General features: G+C 41.9%; 1 protein-coding gene across 3 annotated transcripts in view; it reads left to right on the top strand.

The window, feature by feature from the left end:
- The first annotated feature begins 5,743 nt into the window (after positions 1 to 5,743).
- The window catches only part of BMERB1 (bMERB domain containing 1), a 127,236-nt gene continuing 106,949 nt past the window's right edge, over positions 5,744 to 26,030 (top strand). The window contains exons 1-4 of one of the 3 annotated variants that reach the window (XM_048868279.2): positions 5,750 to 6,213; positions 9,954 to 10,024; positions 11,327 to 11,356; positions 11,527 to 21,920. In XM_048868279.2, coding sequence (XP_048724236.1) covers positions 5,901 to 6,213; positions 9,954 to 10,024; positions 11,327 to 11,356; positions 11,527 to 11,706 — 594 coding nt within the window. In that variant the 5' untranslated portion in view covers positions 5,750 to 5,900 and the 3' untranslated portion in view covers positions 11,707 to 21,920. Of the gene's footprint in view, positions 6,214 to 9,953; positions 10,025 to 11,326; positions 11,357 to 11,526; positions 21,921 to 26,030 lie in introns of those variants that run through there. The other 2 variants (XM_048868280.2, XM_075132754.1) reach the window with 2 other exon arrangements.

The following is a 26,030-nucleotide window of genomic DNA, read 5'->3' as shown; positions in this document are numbered from 1 at the left end:
GAGGCGAGGGGCACCGAAGAGAGGGTGTCTGAGCATGCGCAGTTCTTCTGCAGTGCACCGTGCCCAGGAACAGGCGGGTAGCTGGGGAGATCCTATTGGGATCAGGGAAGTGGGCGGGCGAAGCCCACTAAAAACTCCATAGCGCCCCGTGGCGCTGCCGGTTCGAATCTAGCCCCGGCAGGGAGGGTGATAGTGGCAGTGCGACTAACGGGGCGAAGGGCTGCAGGGATTCTCGTGAGTCCCTCCAAGACTGAGGGGCGGCTGCTGGTCGGGAGACAGGTCCTTGTATGGCCACGGCGCCCAGCCCACGGTGAGCCTGCACGGAAGCTGTTGCTACTGGGAGGTGTGTGTGTGCCATGAATTTATCTGTGCACAAGCTGTCATCACCGCAGTGGGCACTGATCTGCACCATCGTTGCTATTCCCGGAGTATGCCAGGATTAACCTAATTAGTTTAAAAATGGAGTCTGATAGATTTATTAGCTGGATTATAGGGGGGCGCCTGCAATAACAAGGAAATGGGGCTCAGTGACCTAGGTGAGCCCTTCAAGTCTTATGTACCTATGAATAAATGGGAACCAAGACACTGAACTACCTCTCTCAACCTACAGATGGTTGCCTCATATCCGTATGTTGCCCCACATTGGCTGGGGAAGGTGACACTGTTGCTGTCTATGCACCAGATCCTCTGGAGCAGTTAATCCAGCATTTAACAAAAGTAATCATAACATTCGAAGCTTGTGCGAACAATGTCAATTGCTAGATCAAATTAGAGCATTTAGAATTGTTTAAATTAAAATAATAACTTAATAAAAAAAAAAGAAAGAAAAGAGATTTATCCCATAGGCTGAAAGCATTATCTCTAGCAGATTTTTATCAAACATTTAAAAGCTTGAATTCTTTTCTTTAAAGTCATTAAGTACAGAAATGTGTCAAGGTTTTGTTGCTATGGTCTACTGATTTTCTTAAAGAGAACATTTATTGTAATTTAAAAGGACAACATTGAATAATTTTATAATGGATTTTAGTTTTATATTTAAAAATTTGTTTATGCCCAATTCTGTAATTTGTAGGCTAAACTTCCACTGACTTCAAAGGCAGTTTTGGATGGCAAGGAATACAGGATTGATCCCTCAGTGCCTGGTCCTGAGCTCATATTCCAGGCACTCAATTCTTATAAGGATCAAGCCTAATCCTGCAATATTTAGGCATATGTTTAATTTTACGCACTCTGAATAGTCTCATTGAAGTCAGTGGGAAAATCATGTGTGAATCTTTGCAAAATTGGGCTGTGGTTTGCAATATGCTTTTTGAAAGCTGAAGATATTTCCCCTCCTTAGGGGTCTACCCACATGGATTCCTTTACAATTGGTGCCTCAGCTCTACAATTGGTGCCACAGCTCTATTTGCTCTTAAAATTTGGCAGCATTGATTTTCTCTCTTTGTAATTTCAATGAAGCTGAAATTAACATGGCTGTAACTGTATCATGAACAACAAAACATTTTCATTTCCTATCATGTGTATTTTATTATGCAAGAACTAGGAGCTGTTTTAAGCCCTACCTACACTAATCTTTAAACAGACTTAGGGAACCATGTTTAAAGTAATTTCATAAACATATTTCCATCTAAATGGAATACATTTTAAAACATGGTTCTAATATGGTTGGTTGCCATCCGTGCAGCCTATCCAGTGTTTAGAAACTAACTCTGTTGAACCCCAGTGTGGGTGGGCTCATAACATGGGCCACTAGGTACTTGATAATATAAATATAAATTATAATAATTATATAATAACAATAACATATTAGCAGCTTTCTTTCAGTCAATTTATCCCCCATTCTCCTACCTGACTAGTGCTTCCACAACTGCCTGCATGAGAGAGAATGTTGTTGAGGGTGCTCATATATTGTCAAAAGACCAAAACAAGACAACCTCCTTTTCAGAAGACAAACCCTAGCAGCATTATTATTATTCTGGATTTTGGGAAACAAACTGTATTTTATAAAATAATGTTTTATCATTAGCCTTTAAAAAAACCTTGGTTGTCCTATTAAATTTCTCAGTGCCTCCTACATCTGTGTGCTACACTGGTCCCTGAAACTACCATAGATCAAGAATCTCCATTTTCCAGTGCACTGGGATTACCAAAGGATGTCAGCACAACACTCAAAATAACTGGCCTAATCCCATTCTAGATTTGCCATTTACTATACTTAGAGGAAGATTGGGCCCAGTGTTTGCATGTTAACTGTTGATTCTGGAATATAAACAATTTCCCCCCAAATAGAATTAAAGCCAGTGCAAGATTGTGCATTATATTATTATTATTATTATTTGTTACAATTTTGTAATTATTTGTATTTATTTATTTATTTTAAGGGGCTTACTATGCTAGACACTGTATAAACACATAGTAAGAGAAAGTCCCTGTTCCAAAGAGCTCACAATCTAAATTGACAAGACAGACAAAGTGTGGAGAAAGGAAATGTATTATTCCCTTTTTACAGACAGAGAACTGAGGCATGAAGGAATTAATGGCTTAATTTTCAAAGGTGCTGAGTCTTGGGCAGAAGAGACTGGGATTAGTAGCATAATGATCTCCTATGATTCACACATTCTATGAAGTTTTATTATGCAGGCAGCATAAAAGTCTCTGTTTTCCCCCCAGATGTGTTTGCTTATATTTTCTCCAGTTAAAGCTCATGTTATGTTCTGTGCATAACATATCTCTAATGTTTAATCTCTCTAGACCAGTGATTCTCAACCCGCAGCCCAAACAGCACATAGCTACGGCCCATGTGACATCCTCAGGGACATACAGGTAGTATATATATTGTGTGGATGCTGCCCACATAATACATAGAGAGCTGCATATGCAGCCCACAATGGTAAATAGGTTGAGAACCACTGCTCTAGCTCCTTTTATATTATTCATCTCAATTTATTATAATCTGCCGATATCATTAGTATGCTATTAATTCCTACTTCCATATAATGAAGATTTTAAATAAGACTGATGGGTTGGATCACAGAAACCCCCTTGGGGCTGCCACCTGATGTGCCAAGACTACTTCTGCCCCTGCTTTCCCTGCCAGCTTGGAACTCCAGCACCCTGTCTTGATGAGCCAGACACGCCAGTCTGCTCCAACACAGACCCAGGGTCTGAACCACGTGCCCCAAAGCTGCAGACTTAATTGAAAACAGCTTAAGAAGTGTTCCTGTCTTTAGCACTCAGATGCTCAACTCCGAATGGGGTCCAAACCCCAAATAAATCCGTTTTACCCTGTATAAAGCTTATACAAGGTAAACTCATAAATTGTTCGCCCTCTATAACACTGATAGAGAGATATGCACAGCTGTTTGCCCCCCCTAGGTATTAATACATACTGTGGGTTAATTAATAAGTAAAAATTGATTTTATTAAATACAGAAAGTAGGATTTAATTGGTTCCTAGTAGTTACAGACAGATCAAAATGAATTACCAAGCAAAATAAAATAAAACATGCAAGTCTAAGTCTAGTACAGTAATAAAACTGAATACAGATAAAATCTCACCCTCAGAGATGTTTCAATAAGTTTCTTTCACACACTGGACACCTTCCTAGTCTGGGCACAATCCTTTCCCCTGGTACAGCCTTTGTTCCAGCTCAGGTGGTAGCTAGGGGATTTCTCATGATGGCCACCCCCTTTGTTCTGTTCCACCCACTTATATATCTTTTGCATAACTCGGGAATCCTTTGTCCCTCTGGGTTCCCACCCCTCCTTCTCAATGGAAAAGCACCATGTTAAAGATGGATTCCAGTTCAGGTGACATGATCACATGTCACTGTAAGACTTCATTACTCACTTGCCAGCCCACAGGTATACAGGAAGACTTACAAGTAAAACAGAGCCATCTACAGGTAATTGTCCTGGTTAACGGGAGCCATTAAGATTCCAAACCACCATTTATGGCCCACACTTTGCATAATTACAATAGGACCTCAGAGTTATAGTTCATATTTCTAGTTTTAGATACAAGAGTGATACATTTATACAAATAGGATGACCACACTCAGTAGATTATAAGCGTTATAATGATACCTTACAAGAGACCTTTTGCATGAAGCATATTCCACTTACATTATATTCACACTCATTAGCATATTTTTATAAAATCATATAGAGTGCAACGTCACAAAGAGCATAACTAATTGTGGTCCCTGTAGCCTACATAATATACTTACCCTAAATGCAACACATTGCTGTCTGTCATTCTCCTTTCTTTATGGCGTTTTTAGCCAGATTTTGGCCTAAAAAGCTTCCCACGCCTATTTGAATTATTTTTTCTAGGAATGTTTCTGAGACAGTATAAAATGTATTAATAATATCCAAATATATGGCATGTGGATGTACTATCTCCCCTTCACCCACTAATTCTGCAAGTCTCTCAGAAAAGACCATCAGATTTGTCTGATTCCAGTAGTACCCAAAGCAATCTGCAGTTCAGATCTACAGATGTCTTCTCAGCACCTAGAACTTGTCTGTCCTTTGCCTGTAGAGATTGCGGATTTAAATACTGGGCCAAACTTTAAGGGACAAACACAATTCTCCTTATTTTTCAACCTTTATAACCCTAAAAGATATATAATTTGACTGGGTAACAGGTGTCCTTTTCAATAGATTTGTCAGGCTCTCAGCCTACATCAGCAATACATAGGTAATGTGCATCTGTTTCACAGGTATTCTAATCTTCATTGGATTTTCCTTTGAAATGATTTCACCAGATGCTGGTATAATCTCCTACACATATGAGTTATTTAACAGTAAGTCTTACTCATTTCAATGGAAATGTGGCCTTTTGTGAAAGGAGTTAGGAGTCTTAGTCGACTTCTCATTGGTCAAGTGATCCCATTGCAAAACCCACCACCACAGCTGTTAGTAGAGCTGTCAAGGACTGATTGAACATAGAGCCTGAACTGCCACCTACCTGCTGGAAATAGTTCCCTAGGCTATCAATCCAGCACCTTTCCCCAGCACTAGATTCAGGATATGTATTTAAAATTCTTTGTTGGGGCACAGGTCTGTCCACAGTTTCAATACAACTGTGCATAGGAGTCTGTTGTACAAATAGAAATTACTTTTGCTCAGGAAAAAGTTGGGATGATGGAAGTTTAATAAAACAACAAAGCTTAATACCAATAAAACATTTGGAGGGGATATTAAACCCTGTGTTTCAAGGCATAAGCAAATTTCCAATTATGAGAGATGAGGATGAGACATCTGTGGAATGATCTGCCCCCCACGTATATCTACAGCAGGGTTCTTACTCCAGCCTGTGAGGCATCTACTGGAGGATACTGTACTATGTGGTCTTATCCAGTATGGGCTGTTACCGTGTTAACAGCGTCCAGGAAGTCTGAGAGAAATGGGGAGTAGGTCTTCTGCTGGGTTTTATGAACTGGGGAAGAGGCTATGGAGGATCAGATGCGATGGGTCAGAAGGAGAAATGTGGGGGTCTCTCTGAGAAGGAGAAGACGAAGGTTTCACAGGAGGAGGTCTGAGAAAGCAGGGGGAGGGGGTAGTTCCTGCAGCGGGAGGTGGTGACAGGAGCAGGTAGAGTGGAGGGAGGGATGGATGGGCTAGTCCGCTAGGGGATGGAGGGGCAAGGCAAGGACAGAGGCATGTCTGACTGGGGACCGACAGGGATGGGGTAAGGCGGGGCAGTTCCGGGAGGAGAGGGGCAGGCTAGGGGCGGGGGCAAGGCAGAGCTGACAGGAGGAGAGCGGGCGAGAGACTCGGGGCTCGGCTCCGGCAGGCAAGAGGCGGGGCGGAAGAGGCAGCGCAAGGCGGCGTTGTGCGCTCTGCTGCTCCGGCCCGGCGGTGGGTGGAAGCCGGCACGGGAGGCCGGGGAGCCTATGGCCGGGCCGCTGCTCCGGAGCGGGGTGCGCCGGTTCCCCTGGCTCTGCAACGTGCTGCTCTACGGCAGCCTCTTCTCGGCCGGGGACGCGGCTCAGCAGCTGCTGCGGCGACGCCCGGGGCAGGAGCCGGACTGGGCGCAGACCCGGCACGTGGCGCTGGTGGCCCTCAGCTTCCATGGCAACTTCAACTACGTGTGGCTGCGGGGGCTGGAGCGGGCGCTGCCCGGCCGCGCGCCCGGCGCGGTGCTGGCCAAGGTGCTGTGCGACCAGCTGGTGGGGGCCCCTGTCGCCATCCTGGCCTTCTACACGGGTGAGTGCGGCCGGGAGCAGGCCTGAGGCCCCGGCACCCTCCCGTGGCTCAGTCCCGAGAGCCCTCTCCCCATGGGCGAGCCCCCCGTACTCCCTCCCCATGGGCGAGCCCCCCGTACTCCCTCCCCATGGGCGAGCCCCCCGAACTCCCTCCCCATGGCCGAGCCCCCCGCGCCCTCTCCCCATGGCCGAACTCCCTGCGCCCTATCTCCATGGCTCAGTCCTCCACACCCCGCCCCATGGCCGAGCCCCTCACAGCCCCTCCCTAAAGTCCAACTCCCTGCACCTCCTCCCCACGGCTCAGTCCCCCAAGTCCTCTCCCCATGGCTGAGCCCCTCACGCCCCCTCTCTGTGACCGAGCCCCATGAACATCCTCCCCATGGCTGAGCCCCCCGTGCCCCCTCCCCGTGGCTGAGCCCCCTCCCCATGGTTGAGTCCACCGCTGCCCTCCCCGTGGCCAAGCCCCCTCCCCATGGTTGAGTCCCCTGTGCCCCGCCCTGTGGCCGAGCTCCCCATACCCTCTCCCTGCAGCCGAGCCCCCTGAGCCCCCTCCCTGTGGCTCAATCCGCCATGCCCCTTCCCCATGACCAAGCCCCCCACAACCCTCCCCATGACTGTGCCCTCCGTGCCGCCACCCCATGGCCAAGCCCCCCGTGCCCCGTCCCCTGTGTCCCCAGCCCATGGCCAAGCCCCCATGCCCACTTCCTGTGGCTCAATCTGCCATGCCCCCTCCCTGTGGCCGAGCCCCCTGAGCTCCCTTCCCTTGGCCCAGCCCCCGCACCCCTCCCAATGGCCCAGCTCCCCATACTCTAGTCCCCTGCACCCCCTCCCCATGGCTCAGTCCACTGCGTCCATTCACCATGGCTCAGTCCCCCATGCTTCCTCCCCATGGTCCAGCACCCTGTGCCCCCTCACCCATGGCTGAGCCACTTGCAACCCCCCACCATTGCTGAACACTCTTCAGTCTCTCCCTATAGTTGAGCTTCCTGCACCCTCTGCACCGCTTTCCACTGATGGGCCCCCACATCCACTATCCATACCAGAGATCGTGCTCCTCTTTCACTTCAACACCATGTTGGCGCCCCCATCCCATGGTTCAAATCACTGTGTCCTCCCCAGAAGGGGTTGGTTGAGCCCCTACCCAGCCCCAGCAGCAAGGAATGGTTTTGCCCTGGCTCCATATGCCAATGTGACCTTTGTCCTCGGATTCATCCAAGCTTCTTCATTCTCCCCAGGTGGGATATTTGCATTCCGTGTGCTTTACTGCACCTTGAGTCTTTCAAACAAAACCTTTAAAGAACAAGGCCTAGTCTCACAGTGTGCTAGCAGTAAGGGCCAAATTTTTGGTTTTCAGGATGTGCAAAACAATAATTGGTCACAACTGTTTTAGAAAACAGTTTTGGAAGTCTTGGAGTACTCCAGCAGACATCATCATGGGTGCTCTCCTGCAGATAGGTATACAACCAAAATCATGCACCATTGAACATGTGACCCCAGCATAGGTTCAGGGATTTGTTCTGGTGTCACTGAATAAAATCGCACCTGTCTCTGCCAGTGCTTTTTATTCTGTTGTTCACTGGTCGTCTGTTATGTGGATCCTTAGAGGTAGCAGATTTTCAATGGGACTGTATTTTTATAGGGCCTGATCCTTCAAGATGCTGTGTGCCTCCTGCAAGGTGCCATTTACACTCAGTTCCTCCTAAAATGCACACAGCATCTCACACATTATACCCTGGGATTTTTTAGAATGAATGCAAACATAAGTAGTTATTAATACCAACTACATAATGAACATTTAAATAATGGGCTAGATTCACTTAATCATGATTTATGTTTTGCCTGAATTACGTCAATGATTTCAATGAATTACACCAGTGCAAAAGTGGTAATTCAGGCCTATCACCTTTATTTAATCCCAAATGAGCTGAAGCACTTTACAGACTGATTGTAGAAACTGTATCTAATGAAATCAGTCTGTGTTACTTTACTCACTATTCTACATCAGCTACCTCCTAACTGAAACACAACTGCTGTTTAACAGCAAATATCAGCAATACACAACAGGTTAGAAACTGAACTGTGCCAGATCCAGTTTTAGGAATATATACAAGTGGTGGAACATTGCTGTTAGAGATGGTGATGACAATATATAACCTTAACAAAGCTAATGAATGTGAAGACTTTAAAAAATGAGTGAGATGAATAAAAAGAGAAATAATTTAAGAAACCATTTTAGAAAAGAGTAGTGTAAAATGAGACTGTCATTTAATTTAAACCACGTGTGGGATAAGAACTAAGGGCTTGTCTACTCATGAAAGTTCATCCATAATGAGGTGGGCATGTTAATTTAAAGTGGACTAGCTGTTATTGATTAGCTCCATGTGTGGATGCTCTTATTCCAGAATAAGTGAGCCTTATTCTGAATTATCTTAATCTAAAACGGATTAACCTAAACGGCACAAAGGCACTTTTAGGCAGAATAAGAGAATATACACAAGGAGCTTGTGAGCAATAGCTATTTTTGGCCTTTTCTCTATATAGATATGCCCGTAGGTGGTTAGACTCTTTTAACATTGTAAGTATCATGAGATTCTCATTTTATGGTCAGACAAAGAGATCATTCAGGGTATGATTGGAGGGAAATGAAGGGAGGAAAGAAGCCCATAGCTAGTACAAATTTTGACTAGGCTATCTGCCTAGTCACCATTGTGAATAGATAGATGCATGAAAATTACTTGATTAGTAGGATAGAACTGAAATCCCTGGATATTGTACTGTAATAGGATAGCTATACATTGTAATAGGATAGACACACGTGTAATAGTAGACATTGTATAAGTGGAGGGGTACATAACAGTCATACCATGGCATGCAAATGTCTATTATAGTGGGCCAATCTTGAGTTTTGCTGACCATCTTCAACTCCTATTGGCTACAGTATGTGTATATTCATAGATTTGTAGATTTTAAGGTCAGAAGGGATCGTTATAATCATATAATTTAACCTCTAGCACAAGGCAGGCTATAACTTCTGGTTGCCTTAGAGCACATCTTTTAGAAAGACATCCAACACTCCCAAACTCTATTTATGGTAATTTGTTCTAGGGGTTGATTCTCTTTACTGTCCAATATTTGCATTTGTCTAACTTTTAACTTCCAACCATCGTTGCATGTGCCCAGCTCTCCTCTGGATCAGTCTCTTTTTGTGTAATGACAGAGCTCCTAAGTGTATATTCCTAGGACCATAATGGGCAGTAGATCAGCTTGCGTGTGTATAAATTTCAAACTGCTGTCCACAGAATATTAAAAAAGTACATTTTAGAGCAACTCTGCTCTTCAAATCTACACTTCGGAGTTAATCAAAGGTGCTGTTTATGATGGCAAAAATTGGCATTTAGACCACTTAGTCATCCAATCCTGAGCCAAATGCCAAGCCCTGTCTACACCATAATTTCTACTGCTGCTACCATTGATGAATTATCCAGCCCATTTTTGTCACTGTAGATGCAGCATAGTAGATCTTGTTTAGATCACCTCTTTGGTGTCACCACTGAAGATTAAGAGAATCAGATCAGGAGATGTGATATAGCAGGATAAAGAAGCCATGCAGAACATTTGCACTCTAACTTTTCTTTCAAAGAGACTTGTACCATTGTGACATAATGTGAAAATTCTGATGCAATAAATAAATGTTGGCCCTTTTTTCAATCTTTCTGATTGTCCTAAATTTTTTGCTAGCAGGCATGAGTATACTTCAGGGGAAAGAGAACATTTTTTCCGACTGTAAAAAGAAATTCTGGAATACATATAAGGTGAGGCAAATAGTTGATTAATCTCCCGGTTAAGCAAAACAATTAATGATACTGAATGCCACAGTTAAATCAAAATAGGATGCTAGCCTCCAACATTGTTTCTGTTTTAATTCTGCTTCCTCTCACTTCTTTTGTTTTGGGATTCTGTGCAAGGGGCTCCATGCAGAGCTGCAGTAAGACTGAGTTATGGGTAACCAGGTACCGCTACCATCTCCAGTTGGGCAAACTGATTCCATCCTTAAATTGTACGGCATATGTGTTTACAAATGCACCTGAATCTGTGTCAATAACAGTATCCACAATGTAACAAAGATAATTACACTCAAGGGCTGTAATACCATTTATCTTGAGAAATAGCCATAGACTGGTTTATAGTTAGTAGTACAGTTGGCACCACTTTCTTGAACACCTCTTAATAACATTAGTTATGAAGACATCTTTTTTAGTTTTCAGTTTCACCCTATACTTTTCACTGACAGTTTTCCCTTCTTTTAAGAACACCTTTAAGACTACTGATGTCCAATTTTAGCTCATTTCTCTATGTTATTTTAAATGGTAGATAGGTGACGCTAACAAGTGTGGGTTAAAGCCAACACAAATCCTAACACTGAGCAAATCAGGGACTTCCAAGATTTTCCAGGCCTTGGAAGACAAATATATCATGAGAAAAAAATTAGCAGGATAAATATTGCAACATTTCACCTCTCATCATAGAACTATTGCATTGGGAGGATAAAAGGGCATTTTTGTCACCATGGAGGGTGTTCTTATTACCAGTGCCCACTATATATTTGTAAGAACATTTGGTTTAACAGTGTCCTTCTACTGATCTTGCTTACTCTGTGTAAATTAATCAGTTCAGCTCTAAGAAAGAGGCTTACAGTATATGAGCAAGTAGAAGGAATGTTGCAAGTGTGAAATAAATATAAAGTTCAGTGGTATTTTTCATTCACAGCTGAAATAAACATTCACTCATTTAAACATTTGTTAAGCCATCTGGTAAATGTGCTTACATATCAGGCATCATATGATTTTGAAGTTCGCATTGTCAGATTTTTGTATATAAACCGAGGCAGAATAATCTCTTAGACATTCTTAGGGTAGCAGCTGATAGGGGTTATTTGCAGTTCTAATATTACCACCTCTTATTTGAACTGCCTAATTTGAAATTGAACACCTTTTATTAACTTTGGTGAGGTATTTCCTAGTCCTTGTTAAATACTGTCAATAAAAAGGAATACTTGAAATAAATCACTGTAACTGAAATACATAATAGTAATTAGTCCATCACTTTCTTTTCAGACTGGACTGATGTACTGGCCTTTTGTGCAGGTGAGTTTCAAGTTAACATCAGTGCGAACTCAATAACCCTTTCTTTGCCATACAGTCCTATCCTACATTGTGCCCCCCCCAATGCTCCCATTGAAGTCATTGGAATTTTTGGTTGTCTAAAGAATGCAGGATCAGGTCCTAACAATGAACTCTCTCTCTTTCCAATACAGCTTTCAAACTTCGTTCTGGTCCCTGTTTACTTGAGAACAGCTTACACTGGGCTCTGTGGCTTTCTCTGGGCTATCTTCATTTGCTTTTCACAACAGAGCGGTGATGGCACAGCAAAGTCGGCTTTTCGGTGGTTCCAAAAAGAGAAGGTCAATGCAGATGGAGAACCATCAGAGAAATGAGAAAGTTATTTAATGGAGTATTTATTTTAAATGGTTAAACTGTGCTTGTAAAGGGCAATGAATTGCACCGCCAGCAGATTTCTGTGTTTTAAAATGAATCTTCATCCCAGTGCTCAGTGGTCATTATATACAGTGGAATAGTTTGGTTTTGCACCTGTTTATTTTCACAGAAAAGAGGCCCATTGTATATTGGTGTTTAATTATTTTCATGCTGGCAGCTAGTCTCCTCTGGACAGCCACTTGCTTCTTACAGTGCAGTGAGAGCATTTGCACAACATGGTAGCCAGCCTCATTGGGGAGAAATATTAGCTGTAATTTAATTTTCAAGCAACTTCTAATTGCTAGAAAAGGGGGATAGAACATTAAATCATCTGTGTTTATACTTGCCAGTTATTATGAGAGCAAGATTCCTTTTGCATTCACTGGAGTTTTCTCTGAATTGCAGCCTATGGTACTGAATCTATATTTATTCTGAGAAAAAATTGTACTGTTTTTTTATAGAAACCAATTATAACATTTTTTAAACTCTTGCCTTAGTTTGCAATGAGAATCTGTACAAAGACAATAACGTAGGCTTGCCAAATTTACCAGCCTAAGCACAAAATGTATTTGCTCACCCTCTACAATGATCAATGACAAGGAAAAATTAACGATATTTTATGTACTTGTCTATTTAGCCTAGTTGCCCAAGTGGATGAGTGAATGGAATTTTGCAAGGCTGATGTAGCTGTGGAATTGTTATTGCTGTGTGTGTGTATTTAATATCCTCAAGATAATGAGGCAATTAAAAGATGGCTTTATTTATTCTGGTTAGTACTTTTAAAATCAACATTATATTTGGATATTTGAATTCCTTTTCAGTAAGATTCGTAGTGTATGGAGTATGGGTGAATGTCTATGATAGAGACAATACATACTCAAAAGCAAATTAGAAATAATGTGCTCATCTTAATGCTTTTTGTGATAATTCTATTATAGGTAGTGCTTTTATTTTTATTTCTGCATGTGCCTTAAATGTATAGTGATAAACTGCATTCATTTAGAAGAAAGGGAGGAGTACCATTTCAGGGAAAATAAGAGCTGACATTAGGGAAATTGACAAGGTTTTCAAGAAAGAGTAAACACAATCTCTATGTGATCTGTGGTAAGATGCCATATGCTGCGATGTGGAAAGCATTCCATTGGTGATCGTTTTTGAACTTTTACCAATAAATGTGACAGCTATCAGGATTGCAAATAATAAGAAATAAGGTTCAGTTTGATATCAGATTACTAATCCCTCCCACAGAGTTGAAAGACAACACCATCAGTTATTTCCTGTTCCCTGTTTCTTTACCTTGTCAGCATGCACAAAATGAAAATGTTATTAAGAATATAGTTCTTGGAGAAAAAATGATGACTGAGATATAGTGTTGCTTTGCTGTGTGCTGTTAACAATATGCCAAGTTCCACCCTTGAAGTAGCTGCAATTCATTAGTGGATGAAATGATTCATATACAGTTATAATTGTTAGTAGAATTTGTAATGAGTGGAACACCCCTCTTTTATTTTTAAAGCTTTGGATGTTTATACATGCTGTGCACTAGTGCTGTAAACTTTTCTGATGCCAGTTATTCAGAAACTTGGCTTAAATAGGATTTTTGTCTGGGTAAGAACTTCAGGATTTATCTCCATGTTTCTTCTGTTTGCAGTATATAGAAGGTAGTTCTTTGTTCCTTTTCTCTTTTGTGTAATCACACTGGAGCATGTAGTTCTCATGTTTCAGTGAACTTAAGAATCTAAAAAGAAAAGGAGTACTTGTGGCATAGAGACTAACCAATTTATTTGAGCATAAGCTTTTGTGAGCTACAGCTCACTTCATCGGATGCATACTGTGGAAAATACAGAAGATGTTTTTATACACACAGACCATGAAAAAATGGGTGTTTATCACTACAAAAGGTTTTCTCTCCCCCCACCCCACTCTCCTGCTGGTAATAGCTTATCTAAAGTGATCACTCTCCTTACATCCTTTTACTCCCCCCGTTTCTCTTGAAAAGGGCTACATAAGTAACACTAATCTCTCCTCCTGTTCTAAAACCTCTTTGTAATCACTAGCTTTGGCAGTTAGTAGGACTGTTTCAGGGGTGGGAGATGCAAAACAATGTGGCTATCTTGGGCCAGATCCTCAGCTGGTGTAAATTGGCATAGCTCCTTTGAAGTTTTTGGAGCTCTGTCAGTGTACACCATCTGAAGATTTGGCCCCTTAGTTTTTGGAAATACTGTAATTTCTTACCACTTTATAGATTAGGAGACTCTAATATGACTTTTCCTACAAATGCACACTTGTATTTGCCTCCTCTGCAAAGCAGGGCTAATGAGTTGGCGATACAGTACTTAACAACAAGAACATCCAAAATATCAAACCGTGGACTGGCAGCTGGGCAGGATTGCCCTCGTGCCTGTTTGGATGCATGTTTCATAGGTGGTCCCAGAGAGCCCACATAAAGGAGCCGCAATAGACTTAATGCCAACTGAACACTACACAGAATTCACCAAAAAAAGTATGGCTAGATAAAAGAAGTCAAGATGGTGCTCAGCAAAAGGAGGGAGCTCTCTGCCAACAGCTATCAGGCATGTATTCACATGACACCTCCATTTCATGGGGTTGTTTCTAAGATCAAATGAGTAGCGAAGACAAATTCTGACCAGGTGTGACAGCAACTCGGTTTTATTCAGTGTAGCTGTGTAGTTTATACAGGGTCTGAATTTGGCCAAATGAGAATTTGAAAGTCTGTTTTCCAATTACACTAATTTAAAAAAAATGTACTTTCCTATATCATTTTGATATCTGAGTCACATTCTGCTAGGAGTTCAGGCTGGTGTCTAGAAAAAGCCCAGCAGAGTTTTTCCTGCCCTGGAAAGCAGCACTCACTGACATTGCCCAGAACCTTAGGTTTCACAGTATGGTGCATGAGAAGCTGCTTGGCTCATCCATATACATCACATTCTGATGGGCACCATCTAAGTATGTATAGCATAATAATAATAATAATAATATTGGTGCCACATTTGCAACCTGGAAAGCTTCTACCTTCCCATTCTCTGCTGGTACAGCCAATTCCCACTTTATGGCAATGGGAAAAGGGGTACAAGGAATATTCATATATTAGGATGGGAAACATCCATTTAATTTTACTTGGAAAATGGTTGTATATTTGCAGAGAATCAGTAAACAGTAAAAGTCATTATTTGGACATGGTTATCTTTAGTGGTGTGTGTATAAACCCATGCTTTTGTGAAAAGTTCCATGGGATCTTCATTGACCACAAGCGAAGACCTTAGTTTTATGTCACACCTAGAAGATGGCACCTCCTACTGCATGGTCCTTATCACAAAGAGCAGGTTATGGGATTATTAGGATAAGGATTATTAACCCCATTTTACAGGTGGGGAAATTGAGTCTCAAAGATTAATGACATACTGAGGGTCATTCAGCAATTCAGGGGCAGAGCCAAGAACAGAATCCAGAACTCCTGCCTTCAAAGCCTTATGCTATAGCCACTGGACTCTGCTCCCTCTCAGATTAGAAGCAAATAGAAATCTGGGATTATTATTATTTTATTAGATAATAAGTAATATATTTCCAGACGCGAGCATGGACATTAGGGAGGAAAGAAAGGCATAAAATGAAAACTTCAATAGATGTGTAAAATAAACATGCAAAGGGTAGAATCATAGAATCATAGAATCATAGAATATCAGGGTTGGAAGGGACCCCAGAAGGTCATCTAGTCCAACCCCCTGCTCAAAGCAGGACCAATTCCCAGTTAAATCATCCCAGCCAGGGCTCTGTCAAGCCTGACCTTAAAAACCTCTAAGGAAGGAGATTCTATCACCTCCCTAGGTAACGCATTCCAGTGTTTCACCACCCTCTTAGTGAAAAAGTTTTTCCTAATATCCAATCTAAACCTCCCCCACTGCAACTTGAGACCATTACTCCTCGTTCTGTCATCTGCTACAATTGACAACAGTCTAGAGCCATCCTCTTTGGAACCCCCTTTCAGGTAGTTGAAAGCAGCTATCAAATCCCCCCTCATTCTTCCCTTCTGCAGGCTAAACAATCCCAGCTCCCTCAGCCTCTCCTCATAACTCATGTGTTCCAGTCCCCTAATCATTTTTGTTGCCCTTCGCTGGACTCTCTCCAATTTATCCACATCCTTCTTGAAGTGTGGGGCCCAAAACTGGACACAGTACTCCAAATGAGGCCTCACCAATGTCGAATAGAGGGGAACGATCACGTCCCTCGATCTGCTCGCTATGCCCCTACTTATACATCCCAAAATGCCATTGGCCTTCTTGGCAACAGGGGCACACTGCTGACTCATATCCAGCTTCTCGTCCACTGTCACCCCTAGGTCCTTTTCCGCAGAACTGCTGTCTAGCCATTCGGTCCCTAGTCTGTAGCTGTGCATTGGGTTCTTCCGTCCTAAGTGCAGGACCCTGCACTTATCCTTATTGAACCTCATCAGATTTCTTTTGGCCCAATCCTCCAATTTGTCTAGGTCTTTCTGTATCCTATCCCTCCCCTCCAGCGTATCTACCACTCCTCCCAGTTTAGTATCATCCGCAAATTTGCTGAGAGTGCAATCCACACCATCCTCCAGATCATTTATGAAGATATTGAACAAAACCGGCCCCAGGACCAACCCTTGGGGTACTCCACTTGATACCAGCTGCCAACTAGATATGGAGCCATTGATCACTACCCGTTGAGCCCGACAATCTAGCCAGCTTTCTACCCACCTTGTAGTGCATTCATCCAGCCCATACTTCCTTAACTTGCTGACAAGAATACTGTGGGAGACCGTGTCAAAAGCTTTGCTAAAGTCAAGAAACAATACATCCACTGCTTTCCCTTCATCCACAGAACCAGTAATCTCATCATAAAAGGCGACAAAGGTAGTGGAAGTGTGTTCGACACTGCTAAATTTAATCGTTTATTTGTGAAATTCTTGAAGAGGAAACTGTCCAATGGATTTGAGGCAGTCTGAAGTAAACAACATGTAGTACAATGGGACAACAATTTAAACTACTTGTGCAAATGCCTGTGGGTTTAGAATTGGTTGTAATCTCTCAGGAGAAAGATCTGTGGGTCATTGTGAACAGCTCAATTAAGATGCTTGCTCAATTTATACCAGTGATTAAAAAAGCAAATGAGACGATGGATTATATTAGGACAGAAAAATATTTATTTCTGTGAACCCATTCAAAGTAGTAGATACTTTATATTATTTTGATATTTAGAAAGGAATTGTCCTCAGTGAAAACATTTTGTGCTTCTCTGAATGGAAATGAGTTTTGCAAATAAAACCAAATCTACAAATTTTATAAAATGAGGCAGAGCAACTTTCACAAACAAGAGGTGCTGGAATCTTCCTGTATTTGGAGGTGTTTGTTTCGGTGCTTCATAATAATACATTAACCCTTTTCTCTACTGGTTCTATAGGTCATCTGCTGCACTATCATCACTCCACTGATGTCAGTATAGTATTGGAGGTGCCTGGCAGACAGAGCAGCAAAGGAAGTGCATTTCACGCCCCATACCTATAATACAATATGTACAGATTAGCATCAGTGGAGTCTTTTTTTAGTGAACTCACATACAGTGAAAACACCTTTCTAGGGAAGCAGAATGGAAGTCCAAAACGGCCTCCCATTGTAATGTGCAAATTCCAGTTCTGGTTCTAGTGATCCTCTACTTAGAATGAAGTTGTTCAGTGAGAAATTGTTACAATATAAGAGGGCCCCACTGTAGTAAGTGTTTGCAAAATGAAGTGATTACAATGTAACACCAGTGTCTAAGGAAAAAGCCAGATTTACCTACAGTGTAGAATGTGTGCAAATATGAAGATAGAATGATAAATGTGAGAATTGGAACATTGTTAGCAATGTAATTACATTGGAACTTCCATATAATAATTCTTTGCATTTATTTCTACAGCATTTTTTATCTGAGCTGCTCAAAGCCTTTTACGAACATGAAGGGGGAAAATCCTCTTCTTAGCACCCACCCAGAATAATTGGGCTGGGGACTGATGATCTTTGAGGGAACAGAGAGGTAATCCTCTTCTAGAGAGCCTGCCCTGAGGCCCACTTCCCAGTCTCAGGAATAGAGTAGTCTCTGCAGTTCTTGCGGCCCACTCCAGGGAAGTGGGAAGGATTTGGTCAGTGACCCAATGATCCTGTACCCAAGAAGCCGAGCACAGTAACACAGCTAGTCTACACTGAACAGTTTGAACTATGACACACAGTTTCCAACCCACATGAACTTCCAAAACATGTACACACAGCACAACTACAGGGTTCAACAGCATCTGAGACTCTTCTGCATGTGGAGAGATGGCAGCTTTTGCCCTGAATTAGTTAACCCTCTGTCAAGGTTCCTTCCTGACTCTGAACTCTAGGAAACAGATGTGGGGACCTGCATGAAAAACCCCCTAAGCTTATTTTTACCAGCTTAGGTTAAAACTTTCCCAAGGTACAAACTATTTTACCTTTTGCCCTTGGACTTTATAGCTGCCACCACCAAGCGTCTAACAAATATATAACAGGGAAAGAGCCTGCTTGGAAAAGTCTTTCCCCCCAAAATCTTCCCAAACCCTACACCCCCTTTCCTGGGGAAGGCTTGATAAACATCCTCACCAATTTGCATCGGTGAACACAGACCAAACCCCTTGGATCTTCAGAACAATGAAAAAGCAATCAGGTTCTTAAAAGAAGAATTTTAATTGAAGAAAAAGTAAAAGAATCACCTCTGTAAAATCAGGATGGTAAATACCTTACAGGGTAATCCGATTCAAAACATAGAGAATCCCTCTAGGCAAAACCTTAAGTTACAAAAAGACACAGAAACAGGAATATACATTCCATTTAGCACAGCTTATTTTATCAGCCATTTAAAGAAAACAGAATCTAATGCATATCTAGCTAGATTACTTACTAAGTTCTAAGACTCCATTCCTTTTCTGTTCCCAGCAAAAGCATCATACAGACAGAGAGAACCTTTGTTTCTGCCCCCCCCCCCAGCTTTGAAAGTATCTTGTCTCCTCATTGGTCATTTTGGTCAGGTGCCAGCAACATTATCCTAGCTTCTTAACCCTTTACAGGTGAAAGGGTTTTTTCTCTGGCCAGGAGGGATTTAAAGGTGTTTACCCTTCCCTTTATATTTATGACACCCTCCCAATGCCCTTTTCTGACTAGTTGATGGCTGGGGAAACTGAGGCACACATGATTTCCCCATGGTCATACAGGGAGCATATGGTAGAGGACATTCATTCCCTAACCCCTGTTCCTGAGCTTTTATCAGAAGACCAGTTTCCCCCCTGACTGCACCTGTGGTAGTGATGCCACAGGCTTTTTAGGTGGAGCTTTCTTCCCCTTACTTTCACGTTTCCCACTAGTGCATGGCTTATGTAACATCTTCAGTCTTTCTCTCATCCTTGTTTAGTGGTTGAGATTGAGGAATCTATTTTTCTGGCATTCCTCTAATGCTTGTGGTGTTCTCATCTCACCATTACTTTAACAGCCCAATCCTACAGCCGTAGCTCAGGCAAAACTGCCATATAATTCAATATGTGTGGTTTGTCTGTTTTAGGATTGCATGCTCAGGCCCTTGATATAGTCTTGGTAATGATGGGGTTTGATATCTCACTCTCTGCAATAAGCACCACATTTACTTATCTAATAAAATATGCTCGTCTGCTTCCATTTCATGCATCACATACTTTTATTTTCACATCCAAAGCACAACAAGATTGTTAGCTGTACCTGAGCTGCCATAGTAGGCCAGTGATATTGTTTGAAGGACTTTACATTAATTACATGCTCGATTGAAAATGGTCACAATACACAGTGATGAGAGACTAGTAGAGTGTAGTAATTACATCTGATGTTATGTGGAAGTACTTGTACTGTTCCAGTGCAATATTTCTCTGATTTTTCAGAATCCTCCTTACAGAACAAATCAGTCACTTGGAGATGAATTTTTAAATGTATTTAGGCACTTAAAGATGCAGATAGGCACTTAGTGGGATTTTCAAAAGCTCCTAGCCTCTGACTCCCACTGGGAGCTCAATCCTGCACAACTCCCAAAGGGAGTTAGGGGTCTGGGTGCTTTGAAGTTTCCATTAGGTGCCTATCTGCATCTGTAGGTGTCTAAATAAATACTGTTTAAAATCTGGCCTTTAGACAGTTGTGAATACCCTGAGGGACATGGATCACCTGTAGCTCCCCCTAGCACAGAGGAGCACAGGGGCTACTTTGCATGTCTCTCCTGGCGCAAGCATCCCGTATGGAACAGGTAGGAGGTAGGGTGCTGTGCTGGCACAGAGAATGGACTGGCTGCATTTAGTGGATCATGTTGCACTGTCCTTGCAGATGATATAGCTTGCATAGTCCCATATTCACCAGGCTGTTAAGGGAGGGAATTACATCTCCCTTAGACCTGTGGGGCTGTACAGTTCCACATTGTCCACTGCCCAGCCCAGTGAATAAATGGCACAATTTGACCATCAGACTGAAGCAGGAGATTGGAAGATTATAGCTGCCATTTCAAGGTGAAGGAGATAAGAGAATATTAAGAGGAAGGGACAGGCATACCTATTGTATGGCATGTGTAAAATTGCTCTTATACTGAATTGGGGTTTTTTGTTGTCCTTGTAGTTTTATTTTTTTGTGGACCAGCAACAAAATAACATATCCTTCTTCTATGCCTCTGGGCCTGTGAACGTTTTTGAACTCTCATGTAAGATCAGCGCTTGTGCAGGAGAAATGGATGTCCACATGCAATTACCTTTAATTTTTAGACTTTCTAATGCCAATGCAGGTAAACTCAGGCCCTAAGTGAGATGGCAGAGTGATACTGTGTTGGCATGTTTTATATGACTTTTTATTTTAACAGAAGTATCTGTGTATTAAAATTCAATACACTATTGTACACTTTTGTTAGCATGCAACCTATCATATGCTAGACCCTGTATCTTTGTGTAATTCAGGAATCTGGTTTTCTGTGAATCTATTATCACCTGTAAAGGTTTGGACTCACTCCTATGGCGCCTCCTGCTGGCAGTCATTGGGAATTAGCTCATCCAGCCCCACAGCGCCCTCTGCAGCCCGGTGATCCGCCTTACCGCCAGCCCCTGTGTCCCTCCCAGGACCCGGTGTCCCTTTCTCTGGCAGTACCCCCACACTCTCAGGTTCTGGGTCTCCCCACCCAGAGGAACCCCCACCCTCTAACTCCACCTTGCCTCAGTTTGGGCTACTGCCAGTCCCCACTTAGCCCCTTGTATCAGGGGCAGACTGCAGTGTATATGCCATTCATCACAGGCAAGGGGGTTTGGACCTGCTACCCATGGGCTGCCCCTCTGCAACCCTGCACCTATTCAGCCTGTAATCAGGCCTGCAGCCTGAGGCTTTCCAGGCCGGGGCTCCCAGCTCCTCTGGCCCTTCCCCAGCCCTGCTCCAATCTGGGTGTGCTGCTCAGCACCTTGCAGCCAGGCCCTTCTCCCTCTCCAGGCAGAGGAAGACTGACTGGGCTCCTGGCTCACAGCCTCTTATGGGGCCAGCTGGGCCTGACTGAGCTGGCCACAGCTGCGGCTGCTCCCTTAATCCGGCTGGGCTTTTCCCCCACAGCCCCAGCCCTGTCAGGGCCGGAGCGGGTAATCACCCCGCTACACCACCCAACACTCATGTAAAAACTCTGCTTTAAAAAAAAAAAAAAAAAAGCAAGATAATGGCTCACCTACATGACAAGCTGCTGAAATTGGTCCAAAGATGGAAAAATGTGAGTATTATACTGAGGACTTTATTACCAGTACTATTTGTAATATATGCAACTTTTGCAAGTCAAGGAAAAGTAAAGATAATATGATGGCTTTTAGCGTACTGCTGTAAAATTTACAATCAAAGAGCAAAGTGTGACTGTAGCATGAGTTTACTAAGAAAAATAAAAAGTCCGATATCTTTTGTTGTGGTCCAAAGTACTGTCAGATGAAACTCGGTCATTAACCCTCAACTGGGCAACTCAAACTGTTTCCGTTCTATCTGCCTGGACCTGCATATGCCCATGTAGATGGAATACCAGTTTGTACTTCTAGGGCTCCTGTATTTTGTATTCTGTAATCTGACCTTCCACACAGCAGAATGGATGCTAAGTAAATAGATTTTTTTTAAAACGCTGGTGTGGTCTCTATTATTGATCTCTCTGCAACGTTTGCAATCAGACATTGTATAGACACAGACACCAAACCCCTGGCTTCAAACAAACCACCCCCTTTAAACAAAAACTCAGCATAACCCATATTTTGCCAGTGTCCATCCAAAGCCATAAATCAGCTCAGCTTCTCTTGAAACCCAGTTCAGGCACAAAGGTTTATGAGGCTTGGTCAACCTGGTCTGTGTTTTAGGAGCTCAATCCTGCAAGAATCTGAGTGCTGTATCCCTGATCCAGCAAAGCCTTTAAGCACTTGTTTAATTTTAAGCATGTGATAATGGAAAACTCATGCTTAAAGCTGAATGCATGCTTAAGGGCTTTGCTGGATTGGGACCAGAGAGTTCAGCCCCTTGAAGGAGTGAGCTCTAGGTTAGGGATAACAAAATGAGACCTTACGTGGCCTGGTTTTACACAGTTTCAATTACAAGTCAGAAAGACTGTGGGACAAATTCACATGTGAGGCCAGAAAAATGGCAAATTTGCAGATATTTCCCCCCCAACTTTGGGAACACAAAATGGTGCAGTATTAAATGAAGAAAATGTCCACTAAATTTTGCCAGTCATGTCATTTTTCGCTTGGCATTTTTTTGGTAATGTCTCTTGTCATTTTTCCTCAGAAACAGTACTTTAAATATAAGTAAATGGAAATAATAAAGAATTACTAATTACATGCTCAGTTGTTTCATTAATTCATTCTTGATTAAACAGGTAGACAGTGATATATTAAACCCAGAGGTGTACCCATTTAATATTTCACATTCCAAGCATTAATCAAAAATCAAGAAATCAGAATAAGATGACATATAACTTAGAGAACGTGAATACACACATGCTCTGACCCGCATCTTAAATTCAAGGAACTTCATATCTCCCTTTAATCTGCTTCTTAGAATGCCTTGCCATACTGCCTTTAAACTACAGAGTACTTTTCCAATCCTGGTAGAAATGTAAAGCACCAGTGGGAAATGAGTAACACTCCAATTATTTACCTGCAACTAGTTTGAATTATATATGAAGTTATTTTAGCTTAAAATACATTTACAGGAATGATTACTGATTGGAAAAGCCATGTAAATACATAAATAAGGCAGTAACTATTCATGGTATGGGAAATATTCATAATGAGGAAGTAATATCAATACTGAGACATGATACACATTAATCTAGTAGCCATGACCCTGATCTTGCATAAGGAGAGCAGACTCCTGCATCCCTCTGGACTCCCACTGATGTGGAAGGGGGCAGGATCAGTGCCTCTAAGAGTTCTTCTTTCATGACAGCACACAACTGAACATAGTTATAAACTTCAAAAAGATACTAAGTGACTGCTTGCCCCGCTATTTTTAATTAAGATTTATATACTTTGAAGAAACTAATTAAATTTACTTTTGCCTAATATTATAAATTTTAAAAGAAAATGTGATAGACACAATATCAGAAACAAAGAGAGAAAGAGCCCTGATTTTTATAGGGCAGTAACATGAATCAGTGACATGATTGGTTGCATATACACTGGCAAGATCAAACTGTGTTATAATGTCATTGGGGGCACTGAAGTATTATACCCCAATCTCCTTACATAGTAAATTTGTCTGGGTAGATGGCTCATGACATTATGAAGACAGGAGATTATATGTAATGCTTAATGCGGTCTTGTTCACAGATCCAGTTTCCCAGGCTATTGATTTCATTTATGCTATATGTTCATCTGTATTGGGGAATCTGGTTAGAGCACACGTGGACATGTCCCAGACTTAATAAACACTCTGAAAACACAGGCAGGTCCATTCTACACTACAAAATTGAATCATTGAGGGAGAATTGACATGGTTGAAATTCAAGTGCAGATGGTACCAGTATAAGCAGGAATTAGTTCATATAAACTGTGCTGTACTGGGTTTTAGAACAATGCTGTAAAGCTCTCTAGGGTGTTTGTTTTTATATCATGCTACAGAGTCTATGGTTTGGCTAGTAAGTTGCTCAGGAAAAAAATCCCTGGCCAAGCTAACTAAGAAACGATGGTAGAATTGTGCTAGAGTCAACAACTTGTTGCTAGTATGATTTCAACTATAGTATAAACAGGATCTAAAAGCCTCAATAAGGTTAAAAACAAAAACAAAAAAATCTGCTGGCCTCCTCCAACAAGAAATTAAAATCAGACACTGAAGTGTATAGTATACATGAATATAAGCAAAAGATAAAATACTTTTACATATAATCCATAATTTCATTTTACTTCACTAGATCAAATTTAGAAATGTTAATTTTAATGATGAATAAATATAAAACTTTGCAGAAGTTTTACCAATATTTTCATTATGTCAGAATGACTCCACTGTCTGAAAAAGAACAGATACCCTACTTCCTGCTTCCACTGTGGCCATGAACTAGCCAGATCTGGCCCTTGGAGAATATCATTGGTGTAATCAGATTGCCAGGACAATATAGACCTGCCTCCCTTTCCCCTTTATGCTAGTCATAAGGCTATGCCAGGAGCTTTCCCAGGGAAAGGGGAATGAAGAAAATGCTGCTGTGATCTGGCTATTCTCAGGGACAAAAGTTTCTTGTGGGCTATTACAGCTGAGTGTAAATTATAGCAGCCCTCTGGCTCCTCTAGCTTTCACCAAAGTTCAAATCGTCTCCCAGCCAGCCCTGAATCTGTTGTCCCATAAATGGGCCATGAAGCGCTTTCCCCCCTTGCCTTGTGAGCTGCTTTGAGCCACAGCTCAGAACTGGGGTCAATGCATTTGTGATAAACATCAAGGAAAATATTGTCAGCTGATTTTAGATCTGGTTTCAAGAAGGATATGCCTACAGCATCTTAAGCATATTCCAAAATGAATGCGCTTGATGAAAACAGAATCTTTTCCCCTCAGATGTTAAATAGGCTAACCATGAAACAAATGTAGCCAACTTTTCTGCTGAATCTCACTAAATTAACCTGAGCAATAAATTGCCTATGGCATTTGAGACTGGGAAATTAGAGAGAGACCATTCCCTCCTGTGAAAAAATACCGTAAAGAAATAAACCCTTCTACATTGTTGTGAGGTCTTGCAGTGGTTTCTTTGCTGTGTCATGCCTTCACTGAGCTGAGATTGAGACCTGTGGAAAGAACAAGGCCTCTTGTACCCCCGAAAACAAAGGATCTGTGGGAGCCTGAAGCAAAAAAAAAAAAAAAAAATCTATAGATCCCTGGCAAGCTATGTGAAGCCAAAGATTCTTCACACACACCTTCTTCTACCCTGATTTACATGGCAAGCTGCCATTCTCTGAGTAAAGAGCAAACATTATATATAGTGTCTTGGCTGCTACATGAGATCATTGGTATGTACTGGAGGGTAAGAGGGTAATAGATTGGCAGACACACAAACTGTCCAATTTCAAATGACTAGCCACAGTACCTGATGACATTACTTGATGAATAAATCATTGTAGGAACTGGCAGGAAACTAAAGCAGACAGGTGGTATGATTTCATGAGAGAAATATAAATCAGACCTGAAGGACATCTGTATTTTTCTACATCTCAAACTTCTGAATAACTGGAATGAACTGAGATTTTCATAGTTTCTTTCCCCATGTTGCATTCAGTAAAAGAGAATAAACTTTGTGGGCATAAGAGTAAATATCTTTCTGAGGTACATTCAAGGGCATCATTAGCTGCAGGGAAATTAATTCTACTGCAAATGATGCCAATCACAACAGCAAAAATAATAGAACATAAGCAACTTAATTTCTTCTGAACTAAGACCTCAATCCTGCAAATGCTTCCATGTGAACTCATTGGGACTACTCAAATACTCACATGTGTAACTGTTTGCAGGTTCAGGCCCCAATATTATTATGTAGCTGTATCAAAGGTACATAGGTAAAAGCACTATCAGAATATGATTAATTGACTAATATGCTCTGTCACCTACAGTTCATTTCTCGAAGTATCATGATTTCTAACTACTGCTATTTCTTTCTTCTTTCATGTTAGCAAACTCAGATCTTAAAATATTTGATTATTTTCCTAGATTCTTCCTCCATCTCATAAAGAAAGCATTTGGGTTGCAATTATGAAAAGCAT

Source organism: Caretta caretta, chromosome 10 (genome assembly GCF_965140235.1).
Source record: "Caretta caretta isolate rCarCar2 chromosome 10, rCarCar1.hap1, whole genome shotgun sequence".
Classification (NCBI taxonomy): Eukaryota; Metazoa; Chordata; order Testudines; family Cheloniidae; genus Caretta; species Caretta caretta.
This window is presented reverse-complemented; position numbering and strand designations above follow the sequence as displayed.